Source organism: Vombatus ursinus, unplaced genomic scaffold (assembly GCF_900497805.2).
Source record: "Vombatus ursinus unplaced genomic scaffold, bare-nosed wombat genome assembly UNPS02014825.1, whole genome shotgun sequence".
Classification (NCBI taxonomy): domain Eukaryota; kingdom Metazoa; phylum Chordata; class Mammalia; order Diprotodontia; family Vombatidae; genus Vombatus; species Vombatus ursinus.
The window spans coordinates 3,246,622-3,264,067 of record NW_020954603.1 but is presented as its reverse complement, the minus strand read 5'-3'; the positions used below and the strand labels follow the sequence as shown (position 1 = coordinate 3,264,067).

The 17,446-nt window shown below is 53.9% G+C and overlaps 2 protein-coding genes across 5 annotated transcripts in view; both read left to right on the top strand.

Moving 5' to 3' along the window:
• AGBL4 (ATP/GTP binding protein like 4) overlaps positions 1–17,446 on the top strand; it is a 790,143-nt gene that overhangs the window by 643,677 nt on the left and 129,020 nt on the right. The window lies entirely within an intron of this gene.
• Positions 1–17,446, top strand: part of BEND5 (BEN domain containing 5) — a 46,349-nt gene that overhangs the window by 17,551 nt on the left and 11,352 nt on the right. For 3 of the 4 annotated variants that reach the window (XM_027837986.1, XM_027837990.1, XM_027837988.1), the window contains one exon: positions 1,185–1,572. In XM_027837986.1, the coding sequence (XP_027693787.1) occupies positions 1,185–1,572 (388 nt within the window). Of the gene's footprint in view, positions 1–1,137; positions 1,573–17,446 lie in introns of all 4 variants that reach the window. The other variant, XM_027837987.1, reaches the window with a different exon arrangement.

Genomic DNA, 17,446 nt, shown 5'->3' with positions numbered 1-17,446 from the left:
AGGCCCCTCCCAGCCCTGACATCTCCTGTTCTGAGGCCCCTCCCAGCCCTGACATCCCCTGTTCTAAGGCACCTCCCAGCTCTGACATTCCCTGTTCTGAGGTCCCTCCCAGCTCTGACATTCCTTGTTCTGAGACCCCTCCTAGCTCTGACATCCCCTGTTCTAAAGCCCCTTCCAGTTCTGACATTCTTTGATTCTGTGCTCATCTTGGGACATAAAGAACAAAAGTGTCTCCAGGTGGGCTTGGAAAGGCCCGAGGCTAAGGCAGCAGCAGGAGCATTTCTGTAGGATCCTGGAACTTCAGCTCAGATGCACATGGGACCTCAGCAGTCTCGGTCTGGCTCTCCTGGATTGGGTTGGTTTTTTTTGGTGGGGGCAGGGCCTGCCTTTCTTTGTATCCCCCATGCTTATGCGAGTGCGTGGCATACAGTGGGCACTTACTAAATGCTTATTGGCTGAGCCGTAAAGGGTGGGGTTCTCTGCCTCTCAAGGCACCTGCCCCATTGTTGGGCTCTTGGAGTTGTTTGGACCATCCCCCTGATGGTGAGTGGCAGAGATCTGCTTTCTCGCAGCTGTCCTGTCCTGCCCGCTCACTCCCTGCACCTCATTTTGCCCTCTGGGGCTGGGCAGAATAAATCCAGTGTCCCCACCCTGGCCCAGGCTGTCAGATGCTTGATGACAAGATCATGTTCCCCAGGTCCTTCCCCACCGCCTTCTGTGGCCCACTCTGCCCACAGTGGTCCAGCCCGGGCTCTGGCCAGGGGAGGGGGAGTAGGACAGTTGCCTCCCTCCCTCTGGGCAGACAGCATCCCTGAACCTTGAGACCTCACATGCTGCTGCTGCACACCACCTTGGGCTGCCTCGCCGTCCCTGAAATCTCAAATCAAATGCTCCCTCCCCCTGACAGCTGGTGGCTCCTTCAGGTCCTCCCCGGACCCTGTGGAGCTTTGGGTCAGTGCCTCTCGGGGCGCTTGGGATATATTGGACCTCTCTGGCCCCCCTCAGGATAAGAGCCCTGTGCTCTATATTCAGCAGTCGCTTAATGTTGGTTGTTTCATTCAAAGTCCCAGGACTTTTTCACCCCACCCCCACCTCCTTCCTCTAACCCTGCTGCTCCCTCTTCTCTCCTGGGCCCAGGTGCAGGAGGTAACATTGACCTCTGTTCCCTCTGTTGTCACCCCCAGAGACAAGAGGGGCGGAAGCAAAGTGAGTCAGGTGCCCACAAGAGCATCGAGGCCGTGGTGGCCCGCCTCGAGAAACAGAACGGGCTGAGCCTGGTGGGCAGGGCCAGCCCCGAGGACATCTTTGTGGACTCCTCCAAGGGCATGGACGGCATGGACAGCACGGACGATGCCGTGGTGCCTCGGGCCCTGTACGAGGAGCTGCTCAGAAGCTACCAGCAGCAGCAGGAGGAGATGCGGCATATCCAGCAGGAACTGGAGAGAACTCGGAGGCAGCTGGTACAGCAGGCCAAGAAGCTCAAGGAGTGTGGGACGCTGGTGTCGGAGATGAAGGAGCTCCGGGACCTGAACCGCCGGCTCCAGGACGTGCTGCTGCTACGGCTGGGCAGCGGTAAGTGCCAGCTGTCCTGGCGGGGTGGGCCGGGGGGGCCGGCAGGAGGGGACTGACCCTCCCAGGGACCCCGCTTAGCAAGAGGCCGCAGCAGACTCGAGGGAGTTCTGGCCCTTGTCCCGTGGGACTCCTGGCCCTTGTCCTGTGGGACTCCTGTTGGACAAGAGCCACAGAACGTGGACTGACTGAGCAGAGCGGGGCCTGGGTGTCTGTGTCCGGCGCTTTGCTGCCTCCGTCTTCACTGGTGGCTTTATCCGAAATCCGCAGAGGGCACACTTTCCGTAGAGCCCTAGTGCAGCTAAGAGCCATCGTCTTGGGTGACGGGGCCGCCAGGTTGGACGAGGATGAGGTTGCATTGTATCTGGCTAAATGTAGTTTTACTCTGTAAGTTCAAAAAATCGATTTTCAGTGTGAGATGGGAGGGCCTGGGCTAGGCAGAGCCTTCTCTGGGGCTTCTGTGAGTGGCGGCCTCAGGATTCGCCAACAACGGGGTTTTGTCAGCTCAGGAAGTTTGAGGGACAGAAGCTCCCTGTCCAGGCCCGGAGACTGTCCTCGTCCTCCACCCTGGTCAGATAGCCCCCGTCTAGAGGCCTGGGCTCAGTCTGAGGGTGGTCAGGGGAGAATGGCCAGGATGGGCCAGGGTGCCCGGTGGAGGAACAAGGAAGAACTGCATCTGGGTCTTTGAAGGGCAGCCACGTTGGCCATTGTCTGCAATACAGGAGAGCACTGAAGGAAGGGCCGGGGGAGCTGGGTTCAAATCTTCCAGCTGACACTTGCTGCCCATGTAACCGTGGGCAAGTCACTTCCCCCTCTGGGCCTCAGTTTTCTCTCCTGTAAAAGAGGAATGATAATCATGGCCCTGCCCACCTTCGATCTGGGCGTCGTTTTGGGTTGGAAAGCCCTTGGTGGGTATTGGAAAAGCAGAGGGGTGAGAGCTGCTACCAGTGCTTCTCTTCTCAGGCCAGTCATGCCCGAGGGGACCGACGCAGGCCCTGAATCACTGTGTCTGAGCCAGAAGGACAGGCTCCTTTCTGTGCAGGATCCCAGGTCCCCGGAGATGGGCAAATCTCCATAAACATGGTGTGTGGCCTGCGTCAGCTCCCTTGCCCCTCTGTATCCTCACCTGTAAAATGGGTGTGCTAAGGTACTAGAGAGACATCAGGTATTACTATTATTTTCTTGTTCGGTCCTTCCTGAGACCTGATCAGCTCAGTGGGGAAAGTGGCCCGGAGAGGAGACATCACCTGCCCAGGGTTACCTGGCCTCCCCCTGGCAGTGCTGAGCCTAGAACCTCGGGGTAGACGTCCTGGTGTCCCAGGCTGCCTCGCCTCCTCCCACCGGCTGTGATCCACAGGGCTGTACATCTTAAGGGCTGGTAGAGATCATTTCATCCAGAAGTTCTTCTCTAGTCCGGCCAGCATGGTTTCCATTGCCCCAGAGGTTCATGGGACTCCCCCTTGGTCATTGGCCAAGGAGCCCAGAGTTAGACCCAGGCCCTGAGCCAGCAGAGGAATCAGCAGGAAGGAGTGACCATGCCAGGCTTTTTGATCTGGGGGGAGAAGAGGAAGAGAGGCTAGACCTCTTCTGCTTGCCCCCCAGGACAGAGCTAGGACTCGTGGGTGGATGGCGACATTCTTCACAAGTGGAGCCATCCCACAGTGGATGGCGGTGAGTGCCCTCGTCGAAGGCGAGGGATCCCTGGTCATAGGGAGTTGGGCTGCTGGCTCCCTCAGGGCAGTCCTGAGACTGAGTCAGCGCTGCGGAGGGAAGGAGCATCTTGTTTGGCCTTGGAATCCAGGGCTACGCTATTGGCAGCTCCCGGTGGGAGGTATTTGCAGGAGATGGATTTTTGGTTTTGTTTTTTGTTTTTTTTTTTTCAGGGAACCCACTCCAAGATGAACCTTGTGACTTAAAGACAGCCCGAGCTGTCCTTAGTCAAAGTTGAATTTAAGCCTTTAAAAAACCTCAGGAAGCCACAGGAGTGCTGGCCTTTGGCAACAGGGAGAAATTTCCGTCCCCAAATACGCAGCCTTTAACCGTCGTGCGGCGGAGGCCTGGGGAATGGGGCATGGTTTTTGTTGTTTTCCTGCAGCGATTTGCCTGGAAAAAAATTGCCCCTGCTGCCTGAGCACCAGCCCCATGGAGGAAAGAGATTGGGCATCCCAGCCCCTGGAGCGGCCACGGGAGCGCAATTCGGTCTAACCCAGCAAAAGTTTACTCAGCATCTTTTGTTGTTCAGTCGGTTTTCAGTTGTGTCTGATTCTCGGTGACCCCAATTGGGGTTTTCTTGGCAAAGACACTAGAGTGATTTGCCATTTCCTTTTCCAACTCATTTTATAGATGAGGAAACTGAGGCAAACAGGGTGAAGTGACTTGCCTAGGGTCATGTGGTGTCTGAGGCCAAATTTGAACCCAGATCCTCCTGATTCGAGGGCCTCTGCTCTATCCACTGCATCACTTAGCTGCCCCTTAAAGTAATATTTTTACATGCTTCAAATAAAATGCATGGGATTATAAAGGAAAGCTGTCAGATGGAAATAGTTGTCAGAGTCTTTTTAAAAATCCAAGTCCACGGCGCCTGGAGAGCTCTCCATGGCCCAGCTCAGAACCCTCTGTCTGCTGTAACTCCCTCCCTTTGCAGAGAAGCAAACACCCGGGAGGGTCCCCTGGGTCACCAGCCCTTCTGCCCATTGTCTGCAGGCCACTCCAGGTGGGGCTCTTTCTGCGACTCACCGTGCTGATGGAACAACAGTGCCTCACTTTTCTTTTTAAGGAATGGCCCTGGCCACCAGTGGGTTGGAGGAGGAGGGCTAGGTTGGAGGCATGCCACATTTGCAGGGCAGTTATCTGGGGCTCTCTCTGAATCCCCACAAATAGTGTGGATTTGGGCTCCCAGAACTAGGAGGATCACAAGAGAAGCAGCTTCTCTGCCTAGATGGGACAGGAGGCCCGTGGTTGGGGTCTGGAACCATTTCAGATGATATGTCCAGAAGCATTGGGGAGGACACTGATCTTCCCCAAGTCCTCCACCTCCCAATCCCCAGCATGACCAGAGACACTGGGGGTTTCCACTTTGGCAGGGTCTGTGTCCGAAGGCCAGAAATAGATGACTATTCAAGGCATGTGGAACCTTCTGCATTCAGGGATGCATGAGATGCCATGGTGGTGGGTGCCTGAGCCCTGTGGAGACAGGACATGCCCTATGGGATGCCCAGGGTACAGCAAGGGACAGGAAACAAGAGGCTTGGGGGTAGGCAGAGCCAAGAACCAAGCTCCTAAAATGAACACAAGGTTCAGAGGCAGAGAGAGGGAAGGGGTGAGTGTGTGTGTACGTGTGTGTATGTGTATGTGTGGGTGAGAGAAACAGAGAATACCTGTGTATGTGTGAGTATGTGTGCATATGTCTGCATGTGTATATATGTGTGTGAGAGAGAGAGGGAAGGAGGGAGGGAGAGAAAGAGAGTACGCGCCACTGTGTGTTTGTGTGAGTGTGTTTAGAAAGAAGAGCATTTCAGGACAGGGGAGATACCCAGACCCCCCCAGCCTGAGCGTGGTCTCTACTGAACAATAGCCAGGGGCAGCAGTGGTCTTTGGGCATTAGCTGGGTGAGGTGGGCGCTGACCTGGGCACAAGCATGTGGAGCCACCTTGTTGTAGGAGCTGTGCTGAGTCTTCCCCCTCCTCAGACCAGTGGCACCAGTGCTGAATTCAAACACTATGCCGTCACTACTGTATGACTTTGGACCCACTTTCCCTACCCTGGGTCTCAGTTTTGTCACTATTAAAAAGAGAAACTCGGATTCTGTGTCCTCGAATGTCCCCCAGCTCTGGATCCTGTGCTCCTCAGAACCGTGGGCTAGAGCTCAGAGGAGGGAGCTATGGTGGAGTGGTAAAACCCTTCCCTCCCCTTGTGACCTTGGGCAGGGCCCTCCTTCCTCTCTCTGGGCCTCAGTTTCCTCCTCTGTAAAATGAGAGGTTTGGACTTACTGAGCTCTAGCATTGCTTCCAGCCTAGAACTGTAGGGTTTGGGGTAAAACTTTGAGCTCCCCAAGGGCAGGAACCGACCTGGAGCTGACCTCCATGAATTCAGCTTCGGTTCTCCTCCTCATGTTCCCCGTTGGTGTCAGGAAGGTGACTCTGGGTCCTTGAGGGAAGAAGGCTCTGGCCACACTACACATGCTCGGGTAGGTCCAACACCCAGCTTCTGGTGGGGGCCTGCTGATGACCATGACCTCGGCTCGGCAGAGCTTGACCCCCGCTGCAGCAGTCGCAGTGCCTCCAAGGTTTGAGTGAGGGGGTTAGCAAGGTGGCCGCAGAGGGGCACATGTGACAAGACACCTTCGCTCTATGCTCTTCTGCTTCCCAGAAACCCTGAGAGGTTGGTAGAAAAGCCAGTTAACCTGCAAGCATTTATTAAACACTTACTGTGTGCCGAGCCCTGGAGGTGCAAAGAAACGGGTCCTGCCCTCAGGGAGCCTTTAGTCTAATGGGAGAGACAACATCAGGCAACTGAGATACCAACACTGGGTAGACCAAATAAATTAGAGATAACCAAGGGAGGGAAGGCACTTGAGGGCTTTTTAACCTGAGGTCAGTGAACCTTTTTTTTTTTTTTAAATATTCCAATAGCTGTATTTCAATATTCCTCATTTCCTTTGTTATCTTTGGTATTTAATTTTACACATTTAAAAACCTTCTGAGAAGAGGTGTCTAGGTTTCACCAGACTGCCTCCAGTGTGGTCCAGGACACAGAAAAGGTTAAGAACCCTTGGTGCCGTGGATGGCCCTCTGCTTCTCCTGATAGGCGGAGGAAGCAGGACAGACTGTCGTGAAGGCTCCTGCTCCCCATATCCAGTGGTTCTTTAAAGACGCGGCTCTTGAATTACCTGCCCCCTCCTCCAGTAATAATAACCAGGCTCACAGACTCCTGGCTTACAGCCATGCATAGAGCTCATCTTTGGAAGTAATATCAGGCTTGTTGCAGTCATACCTGTGGGTCACCTCGGCCACCTTCTCTCAGGTGGCCGAGGGGCCAGAAGTGAGGAGGAGCTGGAGATCCTGCTTGTTGTGTGCTGGACTGGTCCACAGCAGATCAGAAACCGCCAATTAAACAGGGGCAGGCCAGGCCCCTGGACAGGGAACCTTGAACTGACAATGCGCTGTCTGACAGGTGCTCAAAGCCAGGCTCAGCCCTGCTCGTTAACTATTAGTCAGAGGCATGACCCTAAGTCCTTAAGAATGGTTAAATTTGGTTCTTTGGTCATAAGAATGCAGCAGCTTACATGAGAAGCTCATTCCCCCAGTATCACAGCAGGGCTGTTCATATCCTTCCCCAAAGCCTTCAGTACTGGGAAAGACATAAAGATAGACGAATGAGTCTCTGTCCTCAGGGAGCTGACAGTCTGGTAGTGGGACAAGACACGGATGGGCACAGGAGTGGATACAAGTGCAGACAAGGAGTGCAAAGTGCTAAGAGATCCCCATGTGGAGAGATTCAGAGGTGTAGGACCCGCCTGGAGGGCAGTCAAGGTGTTGGGAGGCTCTCTGGTATGAGGAGCCAAAAGCCAAACCCTCCCAGCTTGTAGGGAGATCCTGGAGGGCCTCCTGGAGCAAGTGACATCAGGTCCTGGTTTGAAAGGACTTGGAATGAGGTTATCATCGGTTGGGGAGAGGGGTAAGGCAGAACTAAGGGTGATGCTGTGAGATCACAGACGAGGAGGGGTATGTCGGGGTGGGAGGCCAAAGCACAGCCGTATCTCAGCCAAGCAGAAGGCTGGCCCAGCTTAGACATCCCACTCTACAGATGGTAGCTGTGTTGGAGAAGAGGGTCGAGAGGGAACAGGACGACTTTCTGGAAGGGGCAGCCTGGTCCGGGGGGCTCCCATGGTCAGGGAAGGCCCACGTGATCCAGCTGATGGTCTAAAGGCCTCTGCTGGCCTCCATACCCATTTTCCATTTGCTAGGTGAGGGCCTTGGAGGCTGTAGTCCATGTCGAGGGCTGAGTGGGGCCCCAGGTTCCAGTCCTGGCTGTGCAGCTCACTGCCTGTGTGACTGTGGGCCAGTCAGCTCCATGGACCTCATTTCCTTCCTCTTTAAAATAGATGACCTCTGTAGGCCCTTCTGTGTTCTGTGACCTGAGGGTGCTCCCAGCTCTGACAGACTGTGTTCTGTATTCAAAAGATGCCTCTGTCTGCCATTCCAGGGTCCTAGGGGTGAGGAAACTCTGCTGGGCTGTACTGCCTCACAGGGACCAGTGTGAAATGAAGCACTTGTCCAAGGTCTGCAATAAACTCTTCACCATGTCCCCTGGGCCCAGGAGGCAGCCTGAGGGCCCGGGTGACCTCCACTAATTGTGTTCTCTGCTGCTGGCCCAGAAGCCTGTCACCTCGGGCAGCCCCTGGGGAGTGGAGAGGCCAGAGAAATCTCTGCTTCCCTTGGGACCAAGAATCTTCATGGCTAGTTAAGGTCTAATTAACACTGCAACAGTTGAGTCTACCCTCCACCCCCTACTCTGCTCCTTCTAAGGGCTTCTCCTTTCAGAGAGCCCTAGGAAGGAAGGAAGCTGGCCCACCCCCCGGCTACGGCCCCCCCACTCTCAGAATGTCCAAGCTGGTAGACCACCCCCCAGCTGGAAGGTCCCCAAGCCACATCTAGTAGGCCAACCCCTACCTGAACGAGAGAGCCTCCCCCCAGCATCCCTGAGGAGGGGCTGGCCTCCAGAGGCAGCCCGCTGCACTCTGGGACTGGCCAGCAGAGCCATGACCAGGACAGGAAGGCCCTGAGCCCTTTGTGGACATGCTCCAGCTTGTCTGAGGTTTCCCTAAAATGTCCAGCTGGGGTCTGAGGAGGGCAGAGGTCAGTGGGCCCCTCACCTCCCTAACTCTGGCCACTGAGTGGGCAGCCTCTCTCTGGCTTCCTCGGCCACCCTATTATGCTTACCCCAAAATGAGCTTGTAGGCCGTAGCAGTGTGACCAGGGAAGGCTGCAGATGGATTCTCCTCAATCAACATCCCCAAGATTCTCTTAGGCTCTTGATTCGTATTTTACAAATGAGGAAACTGAGGCACACTCATGTGGCTTGAGCTCAGTCCTGCGCCTCCCAGGCATGGGCCTGCAGGGTGGGGGTGGGGGTGGGGGGCAAAGAGAGAAGAGCCTTAGAGGGGGGACTTCAGCCATCCTTAGTCCAGTCCACACACAAAAAAGGAATCCCTGATAAAACCTCAACCAGGCCTGCCATTCCTGGGCTGAGATATCTTATTTCTGACTCTGCTGAACTTGGAGAAACAGGAACTTTCTCCCCCTTTTCAAAGGCCTTTCTGCATCCCCTGGGATGGAATCCTTCGTGATGGGAGTAACAGGTGTAAAGATGAGTGGGGGGAGAGAGGAGAATGGGCAAGTAAAAATAGGTTGAGGGCATAAGGAGGGTCTAGGCAGCACCACGGGGGTGTCTGCATGTGGCCAGCCCATACCTGTTAAGTGCCCACGTGTACTAGGTGCCAGGCACCGTGTCAGGTAAGAGACAGTGTCTGCCTTTGAGGAACTCACAGTCTAATGGGGAGACACCTACATACTGTCTCACTATAGACAGCATAAGCAGGAAATAATTAACAGGAAGAGGGAGGACACTCATTAAGGGGGCTGTGTAAGGCTTCCCATAGAAGGTGGGACTTTAGCTGGGACCTGAAGCCAGGGAAGCAAAAAATGTGACCACTGATCACAGGAGTCTTTCACTTAAAAGAAACTTGTGTTCTGGCAGGGAAAACAACCTGAACACAAATTCTGTACCAAGCCATTTACAAGGAAGGAGCTGCTTAGCGTGCGTGGTCCTTGCTCTGCAGCTCCCCTCTAACAGGGAAGACAACATGCAAAGCAGGTCCTTACAGGCTATGTTCAGAGTAGGTGGAAGGGTATTTCAGAGGGAAGGCACTGGGAGGCAGCAACCAGGGAAGGCCCCCTGCAGAAGGAGGGATTTCAGCTGATCTTGAAGGAAGCCAGGAATTCTAGGAGGCAGAGGTGAGGAGGGATGGCATTCCAGGCATGGGGCACAGTCAGGGCAGAGGCATGGAGATAAGGCAGTGGAAGGTGTTGTATTTGGAACATAGAGTACAGGAAGGAGAATCAGGAGACTGGAAAAGTAGGAGGGGGCCAGAGGGCTCTCAGTGCAAGCAGAGGGGTTTGTATTTGACCCTGGAGGCCAAAGGGAGACGCTGGAGTTAATTGAGTAAGGGAGGCAGGGGTCAGGGTGGGACATGGCTGTACCTTCTTCACTGTGGACTGCGGTGGGGTGAGAGGGGAGCCAGGCACCCCGTGGTCTGGGTGTTGGGTGATGGGGGGTGGCAGGGTAGGAGGACAGAAGGAGAAATCGACGGGCCAGGATGTCCCCATCTTGGCAACGGATGTGGAGGGATGAGAGGCAGGGAGGAGTCAAGTTCGACCCCAAAGGCTGGAAGTCAGGGGGTCCAGGAGGATGATGACGCCCTGGCTCCCCGTTCCTGAGCCACGGATGCTGTCTCTGTGACAGTCAGACATCAGTGTGGGGAGATGGAGTGGCCCCTTCCCCATCCACCTGTCTTCCTCCCTGTGTGGGAGTATCTGGGATGTTAGGTGGATTAAAATCAAGCTTTGCTGGTGGGCCCTGGCTTGGAGGAAATGCTGGGAGGCATTGGATCCCCATTTGAGGCCCAGGCCCAATGCCCGGTGACATACCTGGGGAGGGTAGGTAGTGAGTGCCCTGGTTGGAAGGAAGCCTGCCACTCCAGGCTAGATTACCCTGGCAATTTATGTGACCCTGGCCTTGGAAAGGCTGTGGCCAAGGCCAGCTTCCCAGGGAGGAGACGCCCTGTTTGCGGGAGGCCAGGCAGGTGTGCTGGTCACAGGTGTCTGCTGAGTTGTGGCAGGCAAGATCTTTCCTGATTGTGTGATACACAGAGGGGCCACCTGGAGTGGGGGGGGTCTGGGCCCAGACCCCATTCATCCATTAGTCGGTGATGAACCTCTGTTAGGCCCCCTGAGGTGCCAGGCACTGTGCTGGGCCCCAGTGGTCCTGCCCTCGAGGGGATCTCCGTGCCTCCGGGGTCTGAGCCGCCACATGTGATCATGTCCTGGGAACCAGCCCCCTGCAGTGCCCAACACAACCATTCCTGGGAAAGCCCAAGAGAGGAGCAGACTCAGGCCAATGCCGCCTCTCTCTTAGCCCGAAGGCTCCTCGCCTACAAGACGCACATGGGAGCATTTACAGGCAGCATCTCTCACGCTGCCCTCGCCCCATGCCGGAGGAGCCTGGGCTCCGGGCCTGGTGATGGGTGCTGTCTCTCATCGGAGGCCTGACTCCAGGGCAGCTGGGCTGTTCTCAAAGTTGTCTGCTGAGGGTTTGTGGCCAGGTTACCACCAGGTTCTGGCCACCGGGGGCACCTGCCTTCCCCTAGGAGCTGTGCTGGGATTGGGGGGCAGGGGAGTCCCTGCCTAGGCAATGCAGAACTTGAGGATAGAGAAGGAAGAAGCATTGTCATGCAGAGGAGGGTCAGAGGGCCAGAGAAGTCTGAGCTAGTCTAGCCCTCCCATTTTACAGAGGAAACTGAGGCCCAGGGAGGTGAATGGACCTACCCATGGTCACACAGCTGGTAAGTGGCAGACCTAGGATTTGAACCCAGACTCGGCACACTTTCCACTGGACCATGCTGTCCCTCCATTTGTTCTCTGAGCCTCAGTTTCCCCATCTGTAAAACTGGAATGAGAGCATTTGTGCTCCTTGCTTTACAGGCGATGCTTTGTCAGCCTGGAAGGACGAGAGATGTGGTGGTGGGGCTAGAGGGAGGGGGGCCCTGTCATTGTTATCGTAGCGATGAGACAGGCGAGAACTGGAGATGTCAGAGGGGGCTGGGCCTTGAAGGCTGAATAGAATTGGGAGAGGTGGGAAAGAAAGTTTTCCTCTTTTTATTCACTGGTATTCGGTGTTCTCTCCCCACAAATCCCCTGAGCCCCAGGATCCCAGACTGATGGTCTTGTACTCCGAGCCACACACAGCAAGGCCGCGGGAGTGGATGCCAGGTCTGACGCTCAGGCCGTGCTCCCTCTTGCCTGACCCCTCCCATGCAGATCTGCCTCAAAGACCTTCCCTGGCCACTGTGGCTTCTTTTCTGGTTAAAGAAGAACCAAGAAGAACGTGAACCAGGCTTTCAGAGTGTGCTGGAAAGGACACCAGCAATCAGGACTTGGGTTCTAATCCTGGCACTGCTCCTGATTCTTAGACCTTGAGGAAGTCCCTTTCTCCTCTGGGCCTCCATTCCCTCACCAGTATAATGGGAGGTTGGCAGTCAGTCTGGTGAAGCCCATGGACCCCTTCTCAGAATCATGGTTTTAAATGTGTACAGTAAAATACGGAGGATTACTAAGCAAACTGATTATATTGAAACAGAGTAGATGTATTTTTTGAAAAGTTCGCAGAGCCCAAGTTAAGAACTCTTGCATTGGATGGTCCGGGAGGCCTCGTCCAGGTCCAGACCCTCCATCGTCTGTGTGACCTTCCCTTCCCTGGACCTTGGTGTCCTCGTCAGTAAATGCGGGGTTGGGCCAGCTGTCCAGCTGTGCCTCCCTCCGCTCTGTGATACTGTCAAACAAGCAGTCCCTTTGGGATAATGTGTCTTTCTGTGGCTCAAGCTGGGGCGGAATAGAAAGAGCAGGCTGAGGAGCGTGGGGGTCACAGCGCAACTCCTTAAGCCAGGCCCACCGAGCCTGGCCCCACATCTGCCAGATGGGAGAGTGCCCCACTATGCGCAGGCGGCCACTACCGGGATCAAACGAGGGCAGAAAGGGCCTCATGAGCTGTGCTGCACTGCCGTCACCATTGTCAATGGTTGTTGAGGTTGAACGATGCAGAGTCCAAGGACAAGGGCGTTCTTCTCAGTGATGAGGTCAGCGGGCATTGATTAAGCACCTACTGTGTGCCAGGCACTGTGCTTGGCCCTGGCAGTACAAAGATCCTCCTTGCAAGGACCTTAGATTCTCCAGGTGCTCCTGCCTACAGGCAGCACTCTGCTGGTTGGGTTGAGCCTCCCAGAAGAGAGCCGTCATCGCTCTGAAGATTCAGTGCCAGCTTTCCACATGAGAAAAACCAAATGGGAGAAGCATGCCGACTGTCCAGACTGCGCCATGCAGTTGAGTGGAGAACCTGCCGAGGATGAGCAGACACTTCCAACGGACAATGAGATGGGCCTAGCATTGGCCAGGGGAAGGGAACTGATCAGCATTGCCTTGGGGAAATTTCATGGTACTTTTAAATGTCTCCAGCTTATCCCTGAAGTAAAAATGCATCTTTTAAGCCTTACAGTTCTTTTGGTGATGCTCCATGACTGCAAGTCTTGGAATAGCACAGGTCCTGAGAATTATTAAAGTTGGGGGATGCCCAGGGGACTGTAGAAGAGCTCCCTGTAGGGGGGACCACACAGAGAGAGTGCCTGGGCTCCATTGGTGCCCACTAATGTCGAGAGATGTCCAGGCAGGCATTTGTGGGGGGCATTTAGGGGCAGACTGAGGCAGGAATCCTGGGAGGGAGCGTTCTCTGACCCGATCTGCGGAAGTCTTATCGACAAGGCTGCTGTGGGGCTGCTTTGGGGCTCACTGGTCTACAGTCCCCACTCCTGTCTGTGGCCCTTTGGGAATTACAAAGTCCACTCCGCACAGAAGTCAGTGGGGCAGACAAGGAAAACAGGCTTGGCCAGGACATCTGGCTCCAAGTCCTTGAATCCTGCTGCAGTCACTGCCCAGCTGGGTGACCACGGCTCGTCGCTCACCCTCTGGATCTCAAAGTTCTCCTTTTCCCAGGCGTGGAGACTGGGCCTCGTGGTCCATTTTGGCCTGTGTCTCCTCAGTGCTTGGCATACAGTAGGCCCTTAAAGAAAGGCTTGTTGAATCCAAGGGCATTGAGGGCCCCTGTCAGCTCTGACCCACAAAGTAAGAGACAGAGAGAGAATCCATGAATTTAGGATTCAGACATGACCATAAGGGGACCTGGTGCATCTCTGCTGTGCTGGGCGTGGTGCTAGGTGCTGAGGATGCAGACCAAGAGGAAGTCATCCTTGTCCTCGAGCAGCTGTGCTCAGAGGACACGCCAGATACACGGATGAGCAGAGAGTCACATTTGTGGGAAGTGAGTGCGTGGGTGCTACCTGGCATGGCCGTGGGGGCCTTCAGGGAAGGCCCCGGGACCCCCAGCTCTCCCCCCACCTTGGAGTCGGGGCAGACGCTCCCTGAATGACCACAGCTAATTGTACAGAGAAGCTTGGGATCCTAGGGTCGCCCAATTGGGATGAGCCTTGGAAGTCATCCCAGGCTGCCCTCTCTCATTCAATGTAGGAATCCTTCAGCAGCATCCCTGGCCGTGCTCTGCTCAAACACCTCCAGGGACAGAGGGCTCCCCACCTTCCCAGGGAGCTGGCAGATAGCTCTGCTGATTACAGGCTCTCTGTTACACGGAGCAAAGGTCAGCTTTCCTGCCCCTTGGAATTAGGCAGAGGGGAAGAGGGAGGCTGGCCTGTGCAAAGATGCACAGGTGGATGATGGAGTGTCATCTGTGGAGAACGGCGGAGGGCCCAGCTTAGCGGGACCTCAACAGGGTGGAGTGATGTGCGCTGAGGCCAGAAAGGGGGGGTGGAGGTTGTCCAGGGCTCTGAATGCCAAGCAGAGGCTGTAGACAGCCACTTGGGTTTATTGAATGACAGAGGAAAGGAGTCAAATGTGTCCTTAGTCAAACAACAAGTGTTTATTATAAAGCACTACTATGTGTGAAACACTGTGCTCTGTACTCAACACTGGGGTTATTAAAACACAAGTGAACAGCCCCTGCCCACGAGGGGCTTCCATTCTCATAGGAGACAGGTATAGTTAATCACAGAATAAATACAAATTCATTCAAGGCAACTTAGGGAGGGGGTTGTCCTTGAACCTAGAGAAACCAGGAAAGGCTTCATGTAGAAGGTGGCCTTTGAGCAGAGTCTTGAAGGCCACTAGGGGTTCTAAAAGGGGGTGCATGTCAGGCAGAGGGAACTGTCCAGGCAAAGGTGCAGAGACTGGATATGTGCAGAACAGCCAGTAGGCGGGTTTGACTGTAATACAGAGAGCACAGAAGGGCCTGGGAGGGAAAGGGGCCCAGGGATGAAGAGATTTAAATGTTAAATGAAGGAGCTTATGCTTGATCCTGGTAGTTGATGGAATTTGTGGAGAAGGCAGTGACATGGTCAGAAAATGACCTGCAGCTATGTGGAAGGTGGGATTGGCACATTGGAGCAGGGAGAGGCAGGGGCCTTAGAGGCTACTGAGTCCAACCCGGTGATTATACAGATGAGGAAACTGAGGCAGGCAGAGGTTAAGTGACTTGCCCAGGGTCACACAGCTGGTGCTTGAGCCCAGACTTGAACTCAGGTCTACCTTTCTTTAAATCCAGCCCTCTCATAACAGCACCTGCCTCCCGGGGTGGTTTGAGGGATCAGGTGAAATGATTGTAAGGTGCCTAGCACAGTGCCAGGCACGTAGTAAGCTTGATATAAATGTTAGCTCCTGTCACTGCCCACTACGCCATGTTGCCTCTGGGTGTTGGCTGTGTGAAGGAAGAGGGAGAGGCATATTTGAGAAGTATTGTGGGCACCTGAGTGAGAGAGTGTTGGAAGTCAGGAAGACTCCAATCTTGTCCCAGACATGTAGATGTGTGACCCTGGGCAAGTCACTTAACCTCTGACTGCCTCAGTTTCCCATCTATAGAATGGGGACAATTCTACTATCTTCCGCCAGGGTTATCATGAGCCACATGAGATGCTGTGTGTAAAGTGCTTTACAAACCTCAAAGTACCATCTAAATGCTCGCTATTTACTGTTAGAAATGGCAGGATTCACTGACAGGGATGTGGGGGGCGAGAGAGCAAGCGGGGAGGTGAGCCTGGCCCTGAAGGCATGAGCCTGGTCACTCAGAAGGATGGCGGTGCCCTTGACAGTGATACAAAACTCTGGAGAGAAAGATACCAAATTCTGGGTAACTTTTTAATTAATTTGTTTATTTTTAGTTTTCAGCATTCAGTTCCATAAGCTTCTGAGTTTTCAGTTTTCTCCCCCTTCCTCCCCAAGAGGGCATGCAATCTGATATAGGCTCTACAAATACATTCCTATTACACATATTTTCACATCAGTGATGTTGTAAAGAAGAATTAGAACCAATAGGAGAAACCAACAGAAAGAGGAAACAAAACAAAACAGAAAAGAAAAAAAGTATGTTTCAATCTGCTTTCAGACTCCATAGTTCTTTCTCTGGATGTGGACAGCATTTTCCATCATGAGGCCTTTGGAGATGTCTTCAATCCTTGCATTGCTGAGAAGGGCTAAGTCTATCAATGTTAGTCATCACACAACGTGGCTGTTACCGTGTACAACATTCTCCTGGTTCTGCTCACTTCACTCAGCATCAGACCATACAAGTCTTTCTAGGTTTTTCTGAAGTCACCTGTTCATCATTTCTTATAGCACAATAGTATTCCATTGTATTTATATACCAAAACTTGTTCAGCCATTCCCCTCGATTTCCGATTCTTGGCCACCACAAAAAGAGCTGCTATAAATATTTTTGTACATGTGGGTTCTTTTCCCATTTTTATGATCTCTTTGGGATACAGCCCTAGAAGTACTATTGCTGGGTCAGAGTGTATGCACATTTTTACAGCCCTTTGGGCATAGTTCTAAATTACTCTCTAGAACGGTTGGATCTGTTCACAACTCCACCAACCATGCATTAGTGTTCCAATTTTCCCACATCTTCTCCAACATTTATCGTTTTCCTGTTTTGTCACATTAGCCAATCTGATCAGTGTGCTGTGGTACCGAGTTCTGTTTTGGGGATACTGAGTTCAAGATGCCCAGGGGATGTTAGGTTCAAAATGTCTGACAGACAGTTGCCATGAAGGACTGGTATTCAGGAGGGGGAGGAGAATTGGCTGAACAGATCCCGAAATCTTCTGCATGAAGATGGTCATTGAGTCAATGGGAGGTGATGAGGTCACAGAGAGAAGGGAAGAGGGCTCATGGGAAAGCCATGGGGAACACCTAGGCTTAGTGAAGGTGACTGGCACAGGACGCTGAGGAGGAGTCCAGGGAGGAGAGGGTGACCAGCTGTGTCAAGCTGTGCAGGGGTCAAGGAGGCTAAAGGTTAAGAAGAGGCCACTGGACATGCTTTGGAAAGGGCAACCTCAGTTGCGTCAAGATCCTCGAATTCAGCTTCCAAAGAGCTGGGGGAGGAGTTGGAGGAAGAGGAGCGGAGACCAGGAGTGTAAGCGGCTTCTTCTAGGTCCTAGTCTGAGAATGAGAAGAGTAATCGCGTGATGCCTTAGCTGTGGTAGAGCACAGTAGGCTTGGTCAGTTGTTTGCAGCAACAAGGCAGAGAAGGAACTGATGGATGAGGAGAGGCTGAGGACCATAGAGAGGGCAGATAATGGGAAGGACCATCTGCTGGGGAAGACAGCAGGAGATGGGAGAAGACCATGGCTAGGAGAAGGCTGACCTCCTTGTCGGGGGGTGGGCGGGGGGGGGATGGTGTTGAAGGATTGTGAGATTAGGGGAGGGGGGAATGGGTGGACACGGCCACCAGCCTCTGCTTTCTCTGTTCTCAATGAGACGGAGTCCTCTGGGACTGTTGTAGGAGGTTCAGAGAGAAGAGTAGGCTGGGAATGACCTCCAGTCCCATACTGGGGCTGTTTACCAGTTGTCCCATACTCTTACTACCCAACTGACCCATTTTTTGAAGGGATCGTTCACTTCTTAAGCAACACCCCCGCTGGCCCTAGTTCTGTCTTCTGATAGCCCATCCCAACCTTGAACCCCACTGTCATGTCTGCCCCCCC